Genomic DNA, 19,093 nt, shown 5'->3' on the forward strand with positions numbered 1-19,093 from the left:
TGAAGATACCGTTAATCATTTAATATGGAACCAAATAAGACCATAGATGCCAGTATAATACCTAAAATAACAGACGTTGAATGGAAACTGGAGGTGTTAACCAATACTCCAGGCGTTGGTTCGGATAACTTGTTATACACGGTTATATTAAAGACGGACATTGGTGACGATATCAAGTTTACAGCGGGGAGCCAGCAGCTACAAGACCTTGTGTACAAGTTAAAGGACCTAGTAAGGCACTGTGATAGAGTGAAAAATGAGCTGATATGATTGTTTATTTACATTGTACATAACGTGTGAGTTTTAAGTTAACTATTGTATAAAGATGATATTTTAAATAGTTTTGTGGTTTGTTTTATTCTCCATTTAGTTGAATTCCATTGACAAAACTTTAATAGATAACTTGCTGTTAAGTTTTTTGTATGTAATGAATTAGTCTGCTCTTATTATGTATGTGATTACTCCCAGATTTATATAAGTAATTCTCCTTGGAAAGGCCAGCTTATGACCTTGCTGATCTTTATTGCCAAACAATAAAATATCAGTTGTTTGATATAAACGTATTCCGGCAAAAATACTAAGGACTAATGAAAGAAAAAACTCTTATTCAAAATAACTTTATTTCAAAATACCATTATAAAGTACCATAGTATAGTGAGAACACAAATCAGAAAAAACAATTCCATTGTGTAAAATATAAAACTGATCACAGATTAACTAAAAATGACTTAAGTGAGTAGGTAAGCTGCATTTTTTTCAGATTAACTTCTACCACAGAATATATAGGTACAGGGTCAGCCATAAAAGATTGAAAAAAAAAAATAACAATGTTAGTAGGAAGTAGGGTCTGGCTCTTAATACCAGTTTTAATGCCAGTTACTCCTAGTGCATGTTCAAATTTCACTCTATACCTATTTATTTTGTGCATCTACTCTACAGGGTTAGCTTCTTGAGACTATTGAATGCTTATTAATAAATTTATCTTAAAATATCACAATATCAACAACTACACTACCACAATACAATGAACATTTTATTTCTACTGTAATATTGGGACAATCAGAACATTGAAAACTTCTAAATTTAAGAAAACATGATTTAATATATATTCTTTAATAAAAACATGATCTATATGCATGTAAATGCAGGGCAACAAAAAGAAATTGAACAATTTTAAATGTTAAAGTGACATCCCAATAAATACAGTCTACAACACAGTACATCTAATTTCAGACTTAGTAAATAATTTTGCATTTAGATTCAAAAGTAATCACAGAGACCGCTTACACTACTGTGACGGATAGAACATTTTGTTGATACAAGTACCTACTTTTAGGCCTAAAGAATCTTATACAACAGATTTATTTTTGAAACGAGCTTGGTACATCTAACCACATATAACTTTATTAGACATCAATCAGTGTTTGTAATAAAATATTTTTTATTCTTATTTATTAGCTGCACTCTCGCATATTTAAATTTACGAATATAGTTTTCAACTACTATTAATTTACCTACTTTATATTGTGATACGAAATACTGTGATATAGCGCTTGTGCATCGCTCAATGTCACAGAGCCTGATGGCCTACTGCCACCTCTGTTGTAGTTGAGGAAAAGAGACGCCGCTCTACACCGTGTAGTGCACTGTCACGCTTCCACTGCAATATCGTTTCAAAACGTGGCGGAAGATCAGGGCAGTGCACAAGGTCTGAGGCAAGGACAAAATGTGACGATGCAAGTCTTCTACTACGATCAAGGCATTCCCGTCACATCAACTACGGACTTATATTCATTTATATTAATAAAAAGATAGACGTTGTTCAAATAAATTCATATAATGCGAAGATTGCAAAGTTGTAATCTCAAATCAATACTAGGTAGGTATGTGCGAATTAAATGCAAGCACGAAATTAAAAAGCAATTAAGTCATGGTAAAAAATTCGTAAGCAGCTAAATTAGACTAATTCAAAACAAAGGAACTAAAACTTTAAATTAGTGTTAAAATATTAATTTTTACGCTGCCAAGTCCTACAGAGTATTGAAAATTCATCATTTCAATTAACATCATGGTTTGCGTAACCACTCGGTCACCCATGAAATTAAACATGAATAGAGATTTTCAAATCATTTCTGACGCGACTTGGCGACTTTTAATTAATTTATATTTTTTTAACTAAAACGTAAACCATTTAAACATAACAAACAACACACGTGGATAAATACCGATTATAACACACTTATACCGATATAAATTTTGGAATTATCACATATTTTTTTATTATTACTTTTAAAGCCTTATTTTTTTTTTAAGCATTAAGTGCGTGCGCAAACAAAATAGGTGAACAACATATTAATTAATAGCTTAAAATAAGTATAATCTTACAATAAAAACAGGTTACAGGTTTTTGGTTACACTCACTGGCAGTGTTGCCATTTCGATTTTTAGGATAAGTATAATCAGCAACATTTTACTTTTGTTTTACAACAGCTTGCGTAGGAAGTATAACCCTGGCAACACTGTACACTGGCAAAATACATCGATAGATTTATGCAGATGCAAGATCTACACACAGGTTTAACATTTTCTAATAGACTACTTATCAAAACATTTCTACATAAAAATCCAATAAAAGTAGAAAATAGCTACAATGGAACACATTTATTTTATCTTAATGATCAACTGATCACAAAATATTATATTATGAAAACGTTTTACTCAATCCATAGTTACCAGTAGAACTTAAGCAATGAAAGTCAAGTTTATTTTTTTAAGTTTTTTTTCTTTTTATCTTACAGTCAATCGAATATATTTTAGTTTCTATTCTACTATATGATTATAACTATAGCTTAAGTAATACATTCCCAGTTCGAATTGCACTGATAACGCAATTATAGGCCAGCTGCCCGAGATCTTAGTCAGTCGATATTTCTAATAGAGGCTGCTTAAATACCCATTCGGATATTTTATATTCTTTAAAATGCTGGACAAGCACCAACAGAACAACACTTTTAAAACATGTCAAAGATACCAAATTACTCTGTAAATCCGTTAATCCCTTTTCACACGTAATTAACAATAATGTACTTGAAACGATCATTTGTACATAAAAATACTGATTCAATAACAATTATAGTTCTTTATAAATAGCGTAAATGTATTAGAAATTCATGTTATAATGTAGATATTACAATCAACAGTAATCAGTCGTAAAAATAAGTATACGTGTGGGCAAGGGAACTGTTTGGTGCATTTGGCGGCAAAAATGACAACGTCATTATACTTTGACAGGCTATCGTGGAGATCACAAGTTTTTTTTAACCTATCCATGGAATAATGGCGATAGCAATTTGACAATATCAGTACAAATTGTATCTCTTGTTGCACAGACAGGTTAAAGAAAGTTATCTTTATTTGTCGAGTTTAAATATGGGATGACAAATTTAATATATATCCTTCTACTGCCATATTTCTTGGCTTCAAGCTTGTTCTTTGCTGTAGTATGATGCTTCAGTCACTGAAATAACGTGACGAACATGTCGATATGGTAAAAGGATTACATGATCAGCTCTTGTGCGGCGCTCAAGAGTGTTAGATGTCCTCAAATGGTGTCCAGACAGTTTACAGGGAGAAGAATTTGAGGAAGGCTGCGGGAGGCACCGGGTGCGGCGGCAGGGGTCCGCCAGCTTCCTTCAGGCGTTCGCGGTACTCCGGACACTGAAAAACAAAATAATTATAAAATTTACGTTAGGTGTTTGAATGAACAAACCGAAATTTCTCTCTTCGTTGTCGTCAGAACAGCGTTACTGGACTTTTGATTCTAACTATACCGTTCAATCAGCTAATCAAAAACGGTTCTTACCTGGTCAGCTATACAAGGGTGGCCCAGTGAGCGCCAGAACAGGCACTTACAATGGCGGCACAGCGACAATGTCTCAGCGAACTGAGCGTCCTCGCGAAGACCATACATCCTGAAGACGACAAAACGAAAAGAATATTTAGAAAGAACGTCGAACTTTTTGTGGACAAATTGTATAAAATCGATTCATGAATTTATTTAAATGTTTGGGATCGAAATGTTGGACAATAAGAACACTTACTTCCTAAGCTGATGGAAAAGCTTCTTATAATCAATCTCCTTTTCATCAGCGGCTTCGTCTTGCTCCTTCTGCTTGGCCAGCGCTGCATCAGTCTGTTGCTGGGAGAAGTGGAAGCTGACCAGCTCGCGCCAGATCCGCTGCTCGGTGCACACGGACGCCATGACAGTCCACGCTGATGACGCAGCCTGAACCAAACAAGCGGTTATTTAAAGATACTGGCAGAAACATGTGTAGACATTAAGATTACTGTGTTAGAAAACGGTAAGAAAAATATCAAAATTAAGACTATACTATGGTCTAAGTAAAATCTCGTTGTTTGGCGATAGCTATTGGCAACGTAGGGTTACTCTCAATCTGTCTAGTTGGCACACTATTTGTTCATATTCAGGTGAATAATATGTCAGTCAAGTAACAGTCTGGCTGACGGCCAAGTGACGAATAGGTATTGGCTTTTGTGAAGCCTTATTCAGGCAATCGAATGCTTTAATGTTCTAAGCATTTCGTTGCCTGAATTCAGCATTCAGGTAATTTTAGGCTTACGAGATAAACGTAATCAGGTGATGCTTTCAACATACAAATAAATATAATTCGAAGCAATAAAATCATCTTGTCCTTATACTTGAAATAGCGTACGCTTAAAATTAAAAACACATTGTCAAGTTGATAACTCACATCTAAATCCCTGTGATCCGATATCCTGAGTAGAATCTCTCTGATGCATTCCTCTGGCAAATCGTGAAGCTTGGGCACTACTTCTGGCCCGGGCTGGAAAGCAAATAATCATTTATAGGAGACTGTATTCCTTAAGAACAATCCACGATTGGTGAAATACTAACTCCTGCACAGAACTTAAAAAAAGACGTCTTCTTAAGAGCAAGGTATGCCATGTGCACACGAGTGTTCTGTCACGCGTCTACAACGGCAGCAGATTACAGAGAGCATACCGCCATAGCATAAGAACGTATTTCGAAGTTGTGGAAGCGTCGCAGTGGACTCCACGACACAGATCAGCATCTCTTCCATATTTGCAATAATTATACTTAAGAGGGTAGGTCTTCAGATCTGCGTTTATAAGTTCCGAATAAAGGTATAAGTTGCTTGCACGTGTATTAAGAGTCTATGTATGTATGATGTATGATGTAATAAAAGATAATTTAACTGTGAGTATACTCGGTACGGTCACGGCGCATTTATTGCAGATACCATTTGGAGCTTTGCCAGGATACCCTTAACAGAAAATAGCACGTAACAAGAGTTCCCTGGCAATTGTGCAAGACAGATTGTCCATTAGCTGTCCATAATAAATACGAGAGCTTTTGAATATAATGAGTGAATTTTGAATATATGAATTTAGTGATATAAAGATAAGGTTCGTGTAGATTTTGCAAATGCTTTTAAAGGAACCAATATAATTATATTTGAGACTCCGGAAATTGTACAACTCGGACAACATGTTGAATGATTATGTAATACAGGTACCTTCACTATATGGAAAGAGGTCTTTTTCCAACTTTAGAGCATTTTTTTCAGTTCATATTACCTAAAGAGATCTTAATTGTAAAACTAAAAAAAATAATTACTGCGTTCTTTGAAGGAATGGACAAAGGATTTCGTATTAGTTCATCATCTAGGTATAGTGGAACAGACCTCCTGTATCCTAATACTGTTGGCGATGCGGTTGATCCTGGCGATGGCGTGGTCGTGGTGTCCCCACAGCGCGCGCGAGCCGAGCGGCCGGCCCCAGCACGAGCGCTTCTCCGACTCACGCGCCGATGATACAGACATCACTAGCGCGCGGAGAGCGTTCAGATTCTGTTTTGATGTAGCCACTGAAATTTAAAATTTGAAAATATGTTTGCACCATGACAGTTCAAATATCTCCATAAATTATCCAAAATTACTGATACTGCCTAAGTGTCTAATTTTTGGAAGCCTAGCTTTGATTCTGCAAAAAAAGTGTCATGTGATAATGTGATCAAACTATTTTTTTTTAAACTTGCAATGCCTTACTGAAATTTGACGCCATTTTTTGTTTCTCTATTTTCAGGAAAGCTTATAATAATATATCTACACTTAGCTAGCGACTACATCATACAAATCTCCACAGTCGTGAAGTTTATTTGAACTGCACACTAGTTGGAACACTTGGAACATTTGTCCTTGACCTAATTTTGCGACGCATTGCGAATGCTTTCCGGAAGGCCGGATGGACCTTCGCAACCCGTTCTTCCAATAAACGTGAGCGTTATAAAGCCTAGTGTGCCTAGCGTTATTTAATGAAAAGCTATAAGGCCCAACTGGAAAAAAGAAAGAATAAAAAGTTTGAAATAATATGCGGTATATCTACAAAAAATCATGAAACTTATGAGACAGAAATGCCTTGGGTAGGTACATCGTTATCTAGCTACAAGGACAGGAGGACATTTAGGCAGGTATATAAAACATCATAGGTTCCACTGTACCTTGATCAGCAAGTTGTTCCAACATAGACAGCAATAGTTTCTGAGCAGCCCCGGGGAGGTGAGTCAGTCTTTGTCCACCAACAAGTAGCTCTAACAGTGCGCAGATGTAATTGAATCGGCGAACATCGCGCACAGCTGATGAGAAGTCCAGACGGCGGACGGCTTCTGAGAGACCGTTGAACCCTGCAATCTAGAGGAGAGACAAATATAAGCATAACGCCGCTAGTACTCGCTACGAAAAGGCTCCGGACATATGCAAGTATTTTGTCGTGTCAGCTTGCTCCGTAGTGAAGTTGACGAATCGTGTATAACGTAGGAAACAGTTCCTCGGTACACTAAGTGCAAAGGAAGGAACATGGGTGGGTTATAGTACTTATAGTCAGTAAAAGTCTGACACTCCCTGCCGGTTCAACACAAAGCGGGACGAGTCGTTTGACAATTTCCCATCCGAAATAAGGATATAATTGAAATCATACTGTTGCAACTGTTACAAAAGACATCTTTCTAAATATAAGTGCTATATATTTCTATAGAGATTATTCTTGCTCTTGTAGTGAAAAGCTCGGCAATATGTCGTAGAGTGCGTAAGAGATTTAAGTGATTCCAAATTCTATTAAATCTAATCGAAAGTTAGGGAGGTCTAAAATGTGTAACATGGGACCGAGTTTTACGTTAGAATCTTCAAGAAAACTTGGCGACCTTTTAAGTCCCAAGTGGTCAGTGTTAGCATCACACTTAAATTCAATTATGAGAACGAAATAAAATAAGATTAAAAAAAAATCTTTAAGATACACATATGGTAATCAGGAATATAAGAAAAAAAAATTAGCATCTTAGTTCTGCATTTTTATGGAAATTGGAAAGTGTCCAGAAAGATTAAGTTTTATTTGAGATTTTTTATTTTTTAGGTTTTCAATGACAGTTGTCTAAAATATTGCACATTAAGGATATCCAAAATGTTTGTGAACGCCTAAGTAATTTAGTACTAACCTCTCGAGTACATTTTATTGTGATATGGCAGTGTGGAGGTATTCTGGTCACGGCGTCACTTGTGCTCTTTTCACTCTCTTCTCCATCTGAGGACCTGGAAAGAAAGGTTTTATTAGTCATATCCATATAAGGTGCCTTGTCTTTTACTAATTAATACGTAGTATATGTTCTTCTCATGTTTTTGTAGTTTTATATCTGTCATCGTATTATTCATTGCGAATTGAAAGCATGCCTATTATATTATCTTTTGACTTTTTGTAAAATGCATTCTGTCATAATTTGCGTGTGTGCGTGAATCCATATAAAAGTAAGTAATGCAAAAGCACATTTAGATTTATTGACTGTAATATTGGAGTATAAAATTCAAACAGAACATTATAATAATATGCACTTGGAACATTCTTTATCGTAGTATTAGTGGTGCTCTAATTCCAAAGAGGGTCAGTGTTCCATTTCTATGTTGAAAAGATATTTCCTAAGATCTTATTCTGAGAAGTCTTTTAAAGAACATTCGCATTCTGAGGCAAATATTCCTAATTCTGTGTTTTCACAATATTTATTATTATTATATACATTTTTTAACTGGTAATTCTGTTGAGAATGTAACCTGTGTTTATGAGATTATAACATCACAGTTCTATTAGCAGAATCTATCAGAATCGAATTAAATTGAAATCCAGGTTTCCTTATGGTTTTCCGATGTTAGGCAAAAAAACATTTACATAATTCATCACAAAAAGTGTTTCTGATGGCCTTTCAGTAACACATTTTCTACATCAAGCTAATAAGTTACGCAACTAGATAGAAAATCTCTAATACACATGAATGAGGATGGCTAATCCAATATATGTTTTCATAAAAGGACCAACAAAAATAGCTTGGGTATATCCAAAATATTGGCCGAACAAAATGGGTCGGTAGTGTTGGTTAAACGTGACCTACATACAACAACCAGACAAATAGACACTACACCACGAAGAGAGTTCTTATAAACGAGGTTCTATTTAAAATGGACGAGTTAAAGATTGCTTGTGGTTTCTTTCCAGCTATTTCCATGATTTATATAGAGCATGTTAACATCAAATCTATATTCATACCGCTTGAGTGTAGTTTTAGGATAAGTAACTGTATTACATTAAAATCTAAGTAAACCGTATCTGTCGCCACTCAACCCTTTTCGATTAGGTTGAGGAAAACCCCGTTTCAACCTCGATAAGACCTCCCTAGGGTTTTTATCTTACTCAGTAGCTTATCTATAATATATATTTAAGGCCTCCCTACAATTTAGGATACCTAAACTATACGGTCGTGACTATGATAGTCGTGTTCGGTTTTGAAACTTATTTTCGAACGCGCCAAATATGAGCATCTTTTGTTTATAGAATGAAGAAAAAGTTGGACTGAAAAAGCTAGAATGAATTAGCTTTTGTTTCTGTCATTTATAATGATCGCAATTTTTATTATTATAATTAGGTTTTGCTTTTTAGTTGGTATAAAGGACAGTTTATAAAATGCCATAAACACGAAATCTTTCTAAAATTTACCAAAATCATACTAGAATTTTTGCTGTGGTGCTGTGTTAGCCTGTGTTTACGTGCTTAAACCCCATCTAAGTAGTCAATTACCTAGATTCCTTATCGTAATGATTGTCTGGTTACCATACCCCATGGTTTTACGGCGTTTTTTATCGTTAACAACAACCTTAAGCTTTTTATGGCGAATAATAGGCATCCATCACATTTTTACATCGGTCATTAGAAAGTTCCTTTACGTAAGTAGCTTTATTGACTAAGAAATCTCATTTACTGTAGTCATTAGTTACATAACATAGTAAAAAGGCTGTATTAGATTAGTAGTGTACTTTAATATGGTTTTTGTTAGAAATGTAGATACTTAAACGGGCTTATAGTGAGGCTAATGTGATTACAGCTTTCTGTATTACGACTAGATGAATTTGCTGTTTCTGATGTGAAATTATGTAAAGAGACTTGACACACGTTATTTTTGAGATAGGTCTCAAAATAATCATTGAAGTTTTTGGTCTTTATACTAAGACCTAACAAAATATTTTTAAATAGCACCTCTTCTACTTTATAAGTATTCTTTGTTCTTACTTTCGTTCATTTGTAGTCTTCCACTGACGACCGTCTGATTGACTGCTAAGAATGGTAAGTAATTACAAAAGTTCAGAGGTTGGTTACATTGTCAGGGGCATGTCTGAAGGCCTATGCATTGTGCATATGTATCATCACGCCCCCTTCACTTAAGAGGGGCGCCACTAACAAGGAGGTTTCTTGTGAGTTTAGAGTGTAAACAGTACTGGCTGGAAAATAGTTGGAAAAAAGAGCTCGTTTCAAATTTGGATTTTTATTGGAAATAGCAACAGCATTTAGAAAGCGGTGAAGGGTGGGCGATACGGATGCGTCTTTATGTTTATTTTTCTCGTGACGTTAAAAACCTGCTACTGACTAGTCCATCTTCAATATACTAATTTTGGATTTTCGAATCTTTGGATCTCAAGAAAATTTTCATCCTTGTCATGAATTTTACTTGTACTTTTCTTGTGTGCATCTACGAAGATATCATATCATCATGGGTTCGTAAAATTCAATAAAAAGAATGAAGATTGAAGAAGCCAAAATGCCCTTCTCACAAGATAACAGAAAAAATTGTTCCATACAACCGAAAACGATAGCAATTCTATTAGTAATTCTTATAATCACTAGCTATAATTTTAATGCGTATTTTGTTTTGCGTAACATTCCCTAGTCTATTAGTACATATTGCTATCCTTATAATTGTTTGCCATACAACGCCGTAAAGAAATGTTCGGTAAAAGTGTATTGTACAGTCAACACCGGAAGTTGGACCCACAATCCGAGCTACAAAGAGCCATTACTTTATAGAGTTTATAGAGGCATATAGGAAATGCTGTTTCGTTTGTTTCAACCATATCAAGCTTACATTGTTACCTAATGTCAAATTTGATTATGTAGTTACTTTGCAAAACTTCTGTTCCTGACTGTATCAAGTTGACTGTCAGGCAATATCCTTAATGCCATGGAAATGTCAATGAGGCACGGCGGGTAATTTAATCAATTCGGTTCGCTTTTTTGGTCGACTTTCGTTTGTTTTGTTTGCTATATAAACCTTGACGAATCAGCCAGGGTGTTGGCGGACGTGACAGTTAATATGGAGAGCTTTTACATACTTTTATTAGTTATACTATGTATGTACTTACTTGATAAATCTCGAATTGGTATTAAGTGTTTCGCTTGAAATCAGAGGGCTTAAGGAATGTTTCATAGCATAAGTATAGAAAACGAATAAATACCTTAAAATTATTGGTATAAAATTGCTTTTCGAAAATTGATGTGTTTGACTGTTCAGTTCAATACACCTGAAATTTGTCAGCGCTTTTAAGAGATGTAGGTTGTCTTTAGGCCAAGCTTACGTAGTTTTAACCTAGAAGTATTTATCATTCCTTTTTATGTCATTTGCGGATATATGGAACTCTTTTCTGATAGGTACGAATACATTCAAATCAGGACCTTCAGTACACCAACGATAGCAAGTTTTCTATTCTGCTGTAAAATATCACAGCCATATATTATAATAAACTCTGGTCTAGTATGCCATAACGAGAACTATTTTTAGAACTGAAAACCTACATAACGAGAGCTTTACTTAATATTTTCGTAGCTATCATAACATGCAAGCAATATATTTATCACTACATAACATGGAAGATCTTTTGACTAAATTCGGAGTTAAGGTGTGTTTTCGGCCAGTAGCTATGAAAGGTGCCATTTTCTAAATATAGACACAAAACGTTTCGGCTTTTATAACACGCTATATTCGATGTTTAATGCTCGTTAAAATGTTTATTACAGATGTTTTGGTTTTAGCATAAGCCCCGAAAGGTACCTACGTTAAAATCTCGTTATATTGAAAAAGAAACAAGCTAAGGAAATAGTGGAATTCCGATGAGTTGGAATTGTTATTACTGAAGTTTTTTAGTTTCATAATTTAATTAATAAAATAAAGATTATAAGTGTTGATGCCCCTACATTATGATTTCAAAAACATCGTTGATTCGTTTTGAACATCCCAAGGATTCTTGTATCTAACGATACACGTCTTTTAACGATACAACTATTATCTACTTATTCATAATTTTCTATAAGCCACACGCAGCCTCAAACATGCTTCCTCACTATGACATAAGAAAATGTTTTACATAAACGAACTGCAAAACATTCGCTCAAACAGGGAAGTTGTAACTTTCCTGCCAAAGACACATTGCGTCATTCTTAATAAGGCATATCTAACACATGTTATACATATACATACATAATACAAGTTTATAATAAAAACAAGAAGTTCTATTACAAGACTGACTCATAGGGATCTCTTGCATTTTCCACAAGACCATCGACGTAGTAACGTAACTAGTATAAAAAGATCCGTCTAAGTCCTTTCATATGCGTCTTGAAGGCAAGAAAATGTGTTTGAGGGAAGGGCGGGTAGGATCAAAATACTCTGGTTAGTCGTGAATGACAGTGCAATAGCGGTCGTTGACGTGGGAGGATTCACTTTTATACGTTTGGTAACAATGTTTTGAGATTGAATGCTTACGATAGATAGAAGTTTACACTGATATGTTAACATGAATAGCATGTGAAAATTTCGCATATTATGTATTTCTAGAAAAGTTGAAGTTATTCAAATATGGTTGAACAGTGGACAGAGTTACTACCATCGCCTTTAAAAAAAAACTGATTGCTGTGTCGAAGAGACGCCGTTTGAGCGGTGTAGTGCACTTTCTCGTTTAAAAAAAGACACAAAAAGCATTTTTTTAAATAGGCCGTTTTCCAGGCACTTTTAAAACGTAATAGTTATGGTATTGACTCTAATTGCGCGGATCCAAAATTTCATTCCTATGGAGAAGAACCGGCAAGAAACTACAAACTACTCATCCACGACTAGAATTATATTAGAAGTGGCCGTTGGCTCCCAGAGGTATCAAACGAAATAATAATAAATGCGGACAACATCACATACATTGATCTGAACCCAGAGTTAGTTGCTAAAGCACTTGTGTTATGGAATTCAGATACAACGAAGGTACCACAAACACCCAGAGCCGAGAATGTAGAAATAAGAATTTTTACATTGACCCGACCGGGGATCGAACCCGGGACCTCAGAGCTAGCGACACCTTGAAACCGGTGCGTACGCCACTCGACCACGGAGTATGTATTCAACCTGTCTTGAAGTAACGAATGTTTGCTAGTGTTGCCGTAATTTCCTTGTTACGTTTCCTAAAGTGAGGATCTAGATAAAATTATGTAGACATACGATAAATATATGTTTTCGGAAGTGCGTTTGCAGTAATATACGTTACGAATGTTTACAGTCTAGTCTACGTAACTGTAATTTACGATTAATTTAGTCGTCCTTTCATACAAGATTCATATGAATATTGGAATATATTTATTGTCTTATTCATTCAAAAATGATAGGAACAATAAATAAATAGGACACCGATATGAGCAGTAATCTGCTCTACAAACCTTAACTGTCAAACAGAGAGTAGATTTACAAGATGGCGGTAATTTAACGACTTACATATTAAAATAAATCGATTATTCACTGTTTCTATTCCAAATCTGGGCCACTCTTGTGAAACGGGAAAGTTATTCGAAAATACTCGATAATCGAATACGTGTAACGCCTAGTTATTGTCGTTATTACTATAAAATATGAAAAGTTTTTAATGTATGATATTTAAGTGAAATTACATAACCAGCTCTAGTGCGTAATTTACAATGTTATATAGTAGCAAAACAAGACTTGCATACGGTTAGTCCCATCAATTCGAGTGTCACAATTATCAGCGTGGTAATGCGATATTAATTAATCCGTCCAACACTACGCGTGAAAGTAGACAACAATTTCACTGTCATTGTGTATCATTTAGGCAGTGATGGGCACTAAGCTTGATCCAGTGAAAACGAAAGTTATTGCGTGCGATAATAGCGAACGCATAAAACGGAACGCGACCAAAAAATCAGGTGTGGTAACTTCAATCGACAAATCAAGTAAACGAAATACAAATGAACATATTCTTTCATAAATGAAATGCCTAATGCAATCAAATCGAAATAGTGTTTTTAAAAATAGAGCGGGGAAGCCGAATGTGTTTATGTCATAACCATTTAGGTAGACCTTTTATGATGTTCATGGATCTTAGAGATTAGTGAACATTAGGGTTCGTTATATACTGGTGATGTTATTCGAACCAGTTGTTCCTGTGAGGAACGATTCCGGGTCAGAGCGTGTGCAACGATCATGACAGCGAGTCGTGTGGCAATAAGCGCCACTCTAATGCCATTTTGAATTACAGATTTGATGCAACAACGCTGCTTATTTTAATATATTGCCGCGGTACACGCTTTGCACGAATATTTACCTGATCGGCTGGCATAAACGAGCAAGCCGAAAGAATTTAATAACTTGGACCTGTATTGATCAGAGCATCTCCGCTGCTGGCAGCGCATATTTGACCATAAAGGACAGATAGAACAGATATAACAAAATCAAAATCAGAGAATATTGATAAAAGCACACAAGTAGGTACAAACTATAGACACTATTGTAATATCAAATTCAACCACATAATAATGATGTATTGTAAAAAGTGCTATCGATAAATGTTGCTGAAAGAAGTTTACGGCCAAATGAAGTGTGTGCTAATACAGCTAACGCTAATTATGCAAGCAGTTTTAACGCCAATGAAACCAGTCATTACTTTCATTACATATTCACTTTTTGCAATATGAACTAAAATTTTAGTTCTAAATTGTGATAATGAATTGAAAATGTGTTGTGTGTTGCTTCAGGATGATACTTATTTTTATTTATAGGATAAAAATAGTGTTTGAGTCTTACACATTTTAACACGTTCAGTGCCACCGACTCTCCCGGAGAGTCCACGTAAATTTTATTCCAGTGCCGTAGACTCGCCTGGCGAGTTCAATGAGTTTGCTGTTTTTTTCCAAAATGCATGTGTATTTTTTGCTTAAAATAATACTGAAGACCAAATATACCCTAATCTAAAGAATTACGTGGTGGGCCGGGTGTTTAGACCCAGTTCATAATCGAAAGAAAATAAACTATTCTGCAATGCCTTGAACTCGCTAGGCGAGTTCACTAACATAGAATCTCAAACTTTTATTAATGAAACATATATAATTATGGTAGATACTTTTATTTTCATTTTACCAAGTCACATTCACTTGCAAAACAACGGCGGATTGTGTTCTACATCTTGTAGGGCTCGAATTTCGTGTTATTATATAGGCAAAGGAATGGACTACTGGAATGTTATGTAATTGGTTTGTATTATATTGTGGCAGCGTGCTGCTGGGGAGTTTGTTGCGCTGTTTCTTCATCACAGCTAAAGCACTTAGGAAGCGGTGAAGGGTGGGCGATAGCGCGGGTGCTGTCTTATGTTCTTAATAAATTTCGAACGTATTCAAAATGTAATTTTACTTAAAACATAACAAATTGAATAATCATAACATATATAAACGTTCTTCGAAACTTCACAATAAACATTTTAAAACTTTACTGTCTTTTAAACTATATTTAAAAACAACCTGTTTATAAAACAATATTAAATATTCAAAATATAACCTAAGCAATTACCACTATTTATAAAATTGACAACCACAGCATAAATTACGAAACAAACATACCTTTTCTTTTATCTGCAGTGTTTCTTGCCATTTTTATATGTTAAATTACATCGTATATTAGTTAAACACTTTTTAATTGCGTTAAACAGGCAACATAGACTGTCACGGCCACAAAAATAACAAAACATTGTTTTTACCCTAACCCAATGCCACTGAACTCGCGTGGCGAGTCGATGCAATTCATGTTGCAGTGCCGGCGACTCGCCTAGCGAGTCCAACGTAAAATGTAGGCGGCATCTGAGTAAACATCGTGAAAATCGTAGTGGTAATGAAAGTGTTAAATATTTGTTGTGCAACAAAGGATAGCAATTCCCTGCTTTTCCAGACCACGCTCGCCGCATGGAGTTAATTAAAAGTATTGTATGACTAATATTTGTTTCTAACACCTCAACTTCTGTTTGGCTCTGAGCCACAAAGTTTTACGCCTCCTTATTAATAAGTATTATTATAGCATAAGTTCACAAACAATTAGGTACACGCATTGTCAATACAAACACACCAACATTTATATGCATACTGCATACGAATTGATTCAATCATATCATGGCATAATAAATAATAAGGCGTTCTATTGCATAATAAAAAAAATACTTACGTTCAATTATTGAATTCTAATTTTGAACATTTAGCGGGAACGATTTCGATCGCCATCTTTTTAATTTCTGTACGTGTTAATTGTCATTTATTTAGATACGGTTTTTATTCACCAAGAAATTGGTACTTTTCGTTCATACCTTAGTCGCTTTAATTACTAAGTAGCTATAGGACAACTGCACTGTCGCTAGTACAAGGTTATATCAATAATAATAAAAGTTGAACTTGTATACGTCCGAGTGTCGCGTCAGCCGCCGTGCAAGGTCAGGGCCGGATAGAAATTGTTAGTAAACAAATGCGTTCTATATCCTTTTATTTATTTACTTTGCGACTGACGTATTGTGTCAAATAATATGGCTGAACATTGAAACCTCATTTAGTTTTAAGACATCGTTTTATTGAATCTTTTTTTCTTCGTTTAGCAATTTGGCTGTCCTACCTTTGACACAATACTTATTTGAATGAGCAATATTGATGTTTGTTCATGGACGGGGAAATTGTTAAAGTTAAGCTGTCAAGGGATAGAGTACTTACTATTCACGAGTTTTTAAGTTGTTTGTCACAGACTTCAACATTCTCAAACGCTTTAAACATTTTAGGGGTTCACTTAATCGTTCTATAGTAAACAATTTACAAAACAATAGCTTATTAAATAAATAAGTAAATAAACAGCTCACAGCACTAACTAGAAAGTGTAATCACACCGCACTTTTGTTCTCGATAAATGGATTTCTATTGTAGAGTAGACACTGTCAGGCCAGGGATAACTAGGAAGGCCTCGCTGGCCTTGACCTATAAATGGACTAGGCCAATGCGACAGCTTCCTAGAAAACATATCAATATATTTCACGCAATAGCCCTGTGCCTGGCTTTATATAATTTAATTCTACTTTACGTGTGTATGTCATTGAAATCCTAAATGGCATGCAAAGATTTGAATGTTTCGTAATGATTTTGGATGGCGCCCTGGATTGTTTAGATTCACAAAAAAAATAATGTTTTATAAAAAAAAAATGATATCTATAACTTTTCATTCATTTCATAATTTATTTAATGCAGGAACGACGTCTGTCGTAGGTACAAGCTTTTATAGCAGATTTAGTCATTGTCACGTAGTGCTCTCTCTTCCACAACCCAACAGTTTTGCATTAAGAGATCATATTACAATCACTAACACCTATAGAGTAAGGCATTTGGGAATTAGAGAAAAAGGAAAATTGGAAGGTTACTCGTGTAGAAGGGTGAAACGTCAATTTTTTTCAGTTCATTGGCGCGTGATAATATATTGTTCGTTAGATTATTATTCTACGTGTCTAAAATATAATACTTGGGATAAGGAGGTGAGCTCATATAATATTGTAATAGTTACAACTTTCTTTTGTAATAAATGTGTTTTGAAACGAGTGAATAGTGTTGCTATATCATAGATTTTCGCATTACGATAGGTAATTACAGGAATTGGATAGCGACTTTTTCAGTAATGAAAATACATGCATGAAAAAAATATTTGAAATGAAATGAAAGCCTGAGCTTTCATTTCATTTCACAGAACGAACCAATATTCGTGATAAAAAGGTAATTTAAATAAAAACAAAACGCTGCATTTTAAATTCCAAATTAAACGCGACATGGCATTCATCAGCCAATCCAATATAGAAGAAATTTTTGCTCTATCGTTCATTCAATCAATTTAAATTGCAATCAATTGTCGGTCGCAAAACCTCAGCCAGTCCGCACTGTCGAAGCCACTGGCTGGCAACATACAAACATTTAACTATATAAAAAAAAAAAAACGACAACTCTATTTTTATCTATGGTTATTGAATGTACATGTTACGCGTCGTTGGTCGAACATGGTCGAGTTTCACAATGGTTGTCTAATTGTCTGTAGCTGTCAATCATTTACATGTCCACCTGTCTAATGATTTTGTGTCAAAGAAATAATATCTTGTTTATTAGGAACCTTTAAGATCCGAAAATTCTAATAAGCAGAAAACGAACTCGATAACGAAGTGATCTTTAAAGGGTTTTCAACGAAAATAGAGAATTCTTACCAAGTTTTTAGCTATAAAATAATTCAGTTATCTTTCTAAGATTTCTTCTTGTAAGAAATTTAATAGTTACTACACAATCCTATAAGTATGTTCTATGGCTTCGTAATGCAGCATCGGTAGAGCTCAGATTTTCCTCTGACGTCACAATACATTTTACCGCGATGACCAGCAGAGGAGTAAAATGCAATTTATAGTTGTAGTTCTTATACTCATGTGTACTTGGGAAAGTAGCCAGGAAGGAACAGGCGCGATGGCTGCTATTAAATACTTGGTAAAGTATAATGTAATAATTGTATCATATCTGGATATGTATCTGTAGTAACATAAATCTTTTTTCTGGTCATGTATGAAGACTTCGCAAATAAATAGTCTAGTCCAACCTTGCCAACTAAATTTAAAGATATTTCTAGACTATTTCAATGTAATTTGTGAAATTGTTAATTAATTCTTCATTCTTCTTAATTTATTTCAAAAACACACAAAAACATTTTTAATGAGGTGTAATAAACATTACATAAAATATAAAACAACACAGCCTAGTTTTTATCGATCACCTAATCGCACGTTCCGTTCTCTTGACATTTATTTCTATGCTATCGCTAAGTTGGACTGACAGTCATTTTATTCATCGTTCGATCAACGAGAAAGCAGAATCGTGTAACTCAATTGATTGTAACCAACGAGGTTTTATTAGGACTGGGAGATACTACCTCGCAAAGTAAGTGTTGCTGTTGTAGAAGTGAGATAGCGCTCTTCTCGACTGTAGCGGCGTCCCTTTTTAAATAAGATTAATGTCAGTAATATTACCGTAAATATAACCTATGCATGTTTAAAAATAGTTTTTTTTTATCAATTTCTCAACATTTATGAATGGATAATTTTTGTTTTAGTGTTCCTATTCAGTTTGAATCTTTTCACATGCGTACATGATTTGTAAGAGGAACATATGATACAAAGTAATTATATGTTGATCCAGCAAAATCAAATCAAATCCTATTTCAGCAAGTAGCTTAGATATTTCCGTATCTGCTTACAATATTCTTAAGTTGGTACGCTGTACGATAAGATTTAGTATTTCGCTCGTTTTATACGCACTGAATATGTATGAAGATTGACATGACATTTACGAA

At 34.8% G+C, this 19,093-nt stretch overlaps 1 protein-coding gene across 2 annotated transcripts in view; it reads right to left on the minus strand.

Moving 5' to 3' along the window:
- Window positions 1-601: 601 nt before the first annotated feature.
- The window catches only part of LOC113497775 (F-box only protein 32), a 34,765-nt gene continuing 16,273 nt past the window's right edge, over window positions 602-19,093 (minus strand). For both annotated transcript variants that reach the window (XM_026877494.1, XM_026877486.1), the window contains 7 exons: window positions 7,553-7,646; window positions 6,563-6,752; window positions 5,748-5,929; window positions 4,773-4,865; window positions 4,101-4,285; window positions 3,863-3,971; window positions 602-3,717 (listed from right to left, as the gene is read on the minus strand). In XM_026877494.1, coding sequence (XP_026733295.1) covers window positions 3,622-3,717; window positions 3,863-3,971; window positions 4,101-4,285; window positions 4,773-4,865; window positions 5,748-5,929; window positions 6,563-6,752; window positions 7,553-7,646 — 949 coding nt within the window. In that variant the 3' untranslated portion in view covers window positions 602-3,621. The remainder of the gene's footprint in view (window positions 3,718-3,862; window positions 3,972-4,100; window positions 4,286-4,772; window positions 4,866-5,747; window positions 5,930-6,562; window positions 6,753-7,552; window positions 7,647-19,093) is intronic.

The sequence above is a fragment of the Trichoplusia ni genome, chromosome 1, assembly GCF_003590095.1.
Source record: "Trichoplusia ni isolate ovarian cell line Hi5 chromosome 1, tn1, whole genome shotgun sequence".
In the NCBI taxonomy this organism is placed as follows: domain Eukaryota; kingdom Metazoa; phylum Arthropoda; class Insecta; order Lepidoptera; family Noctuidae; genus Trichoplusia; species Trichoplusia ni.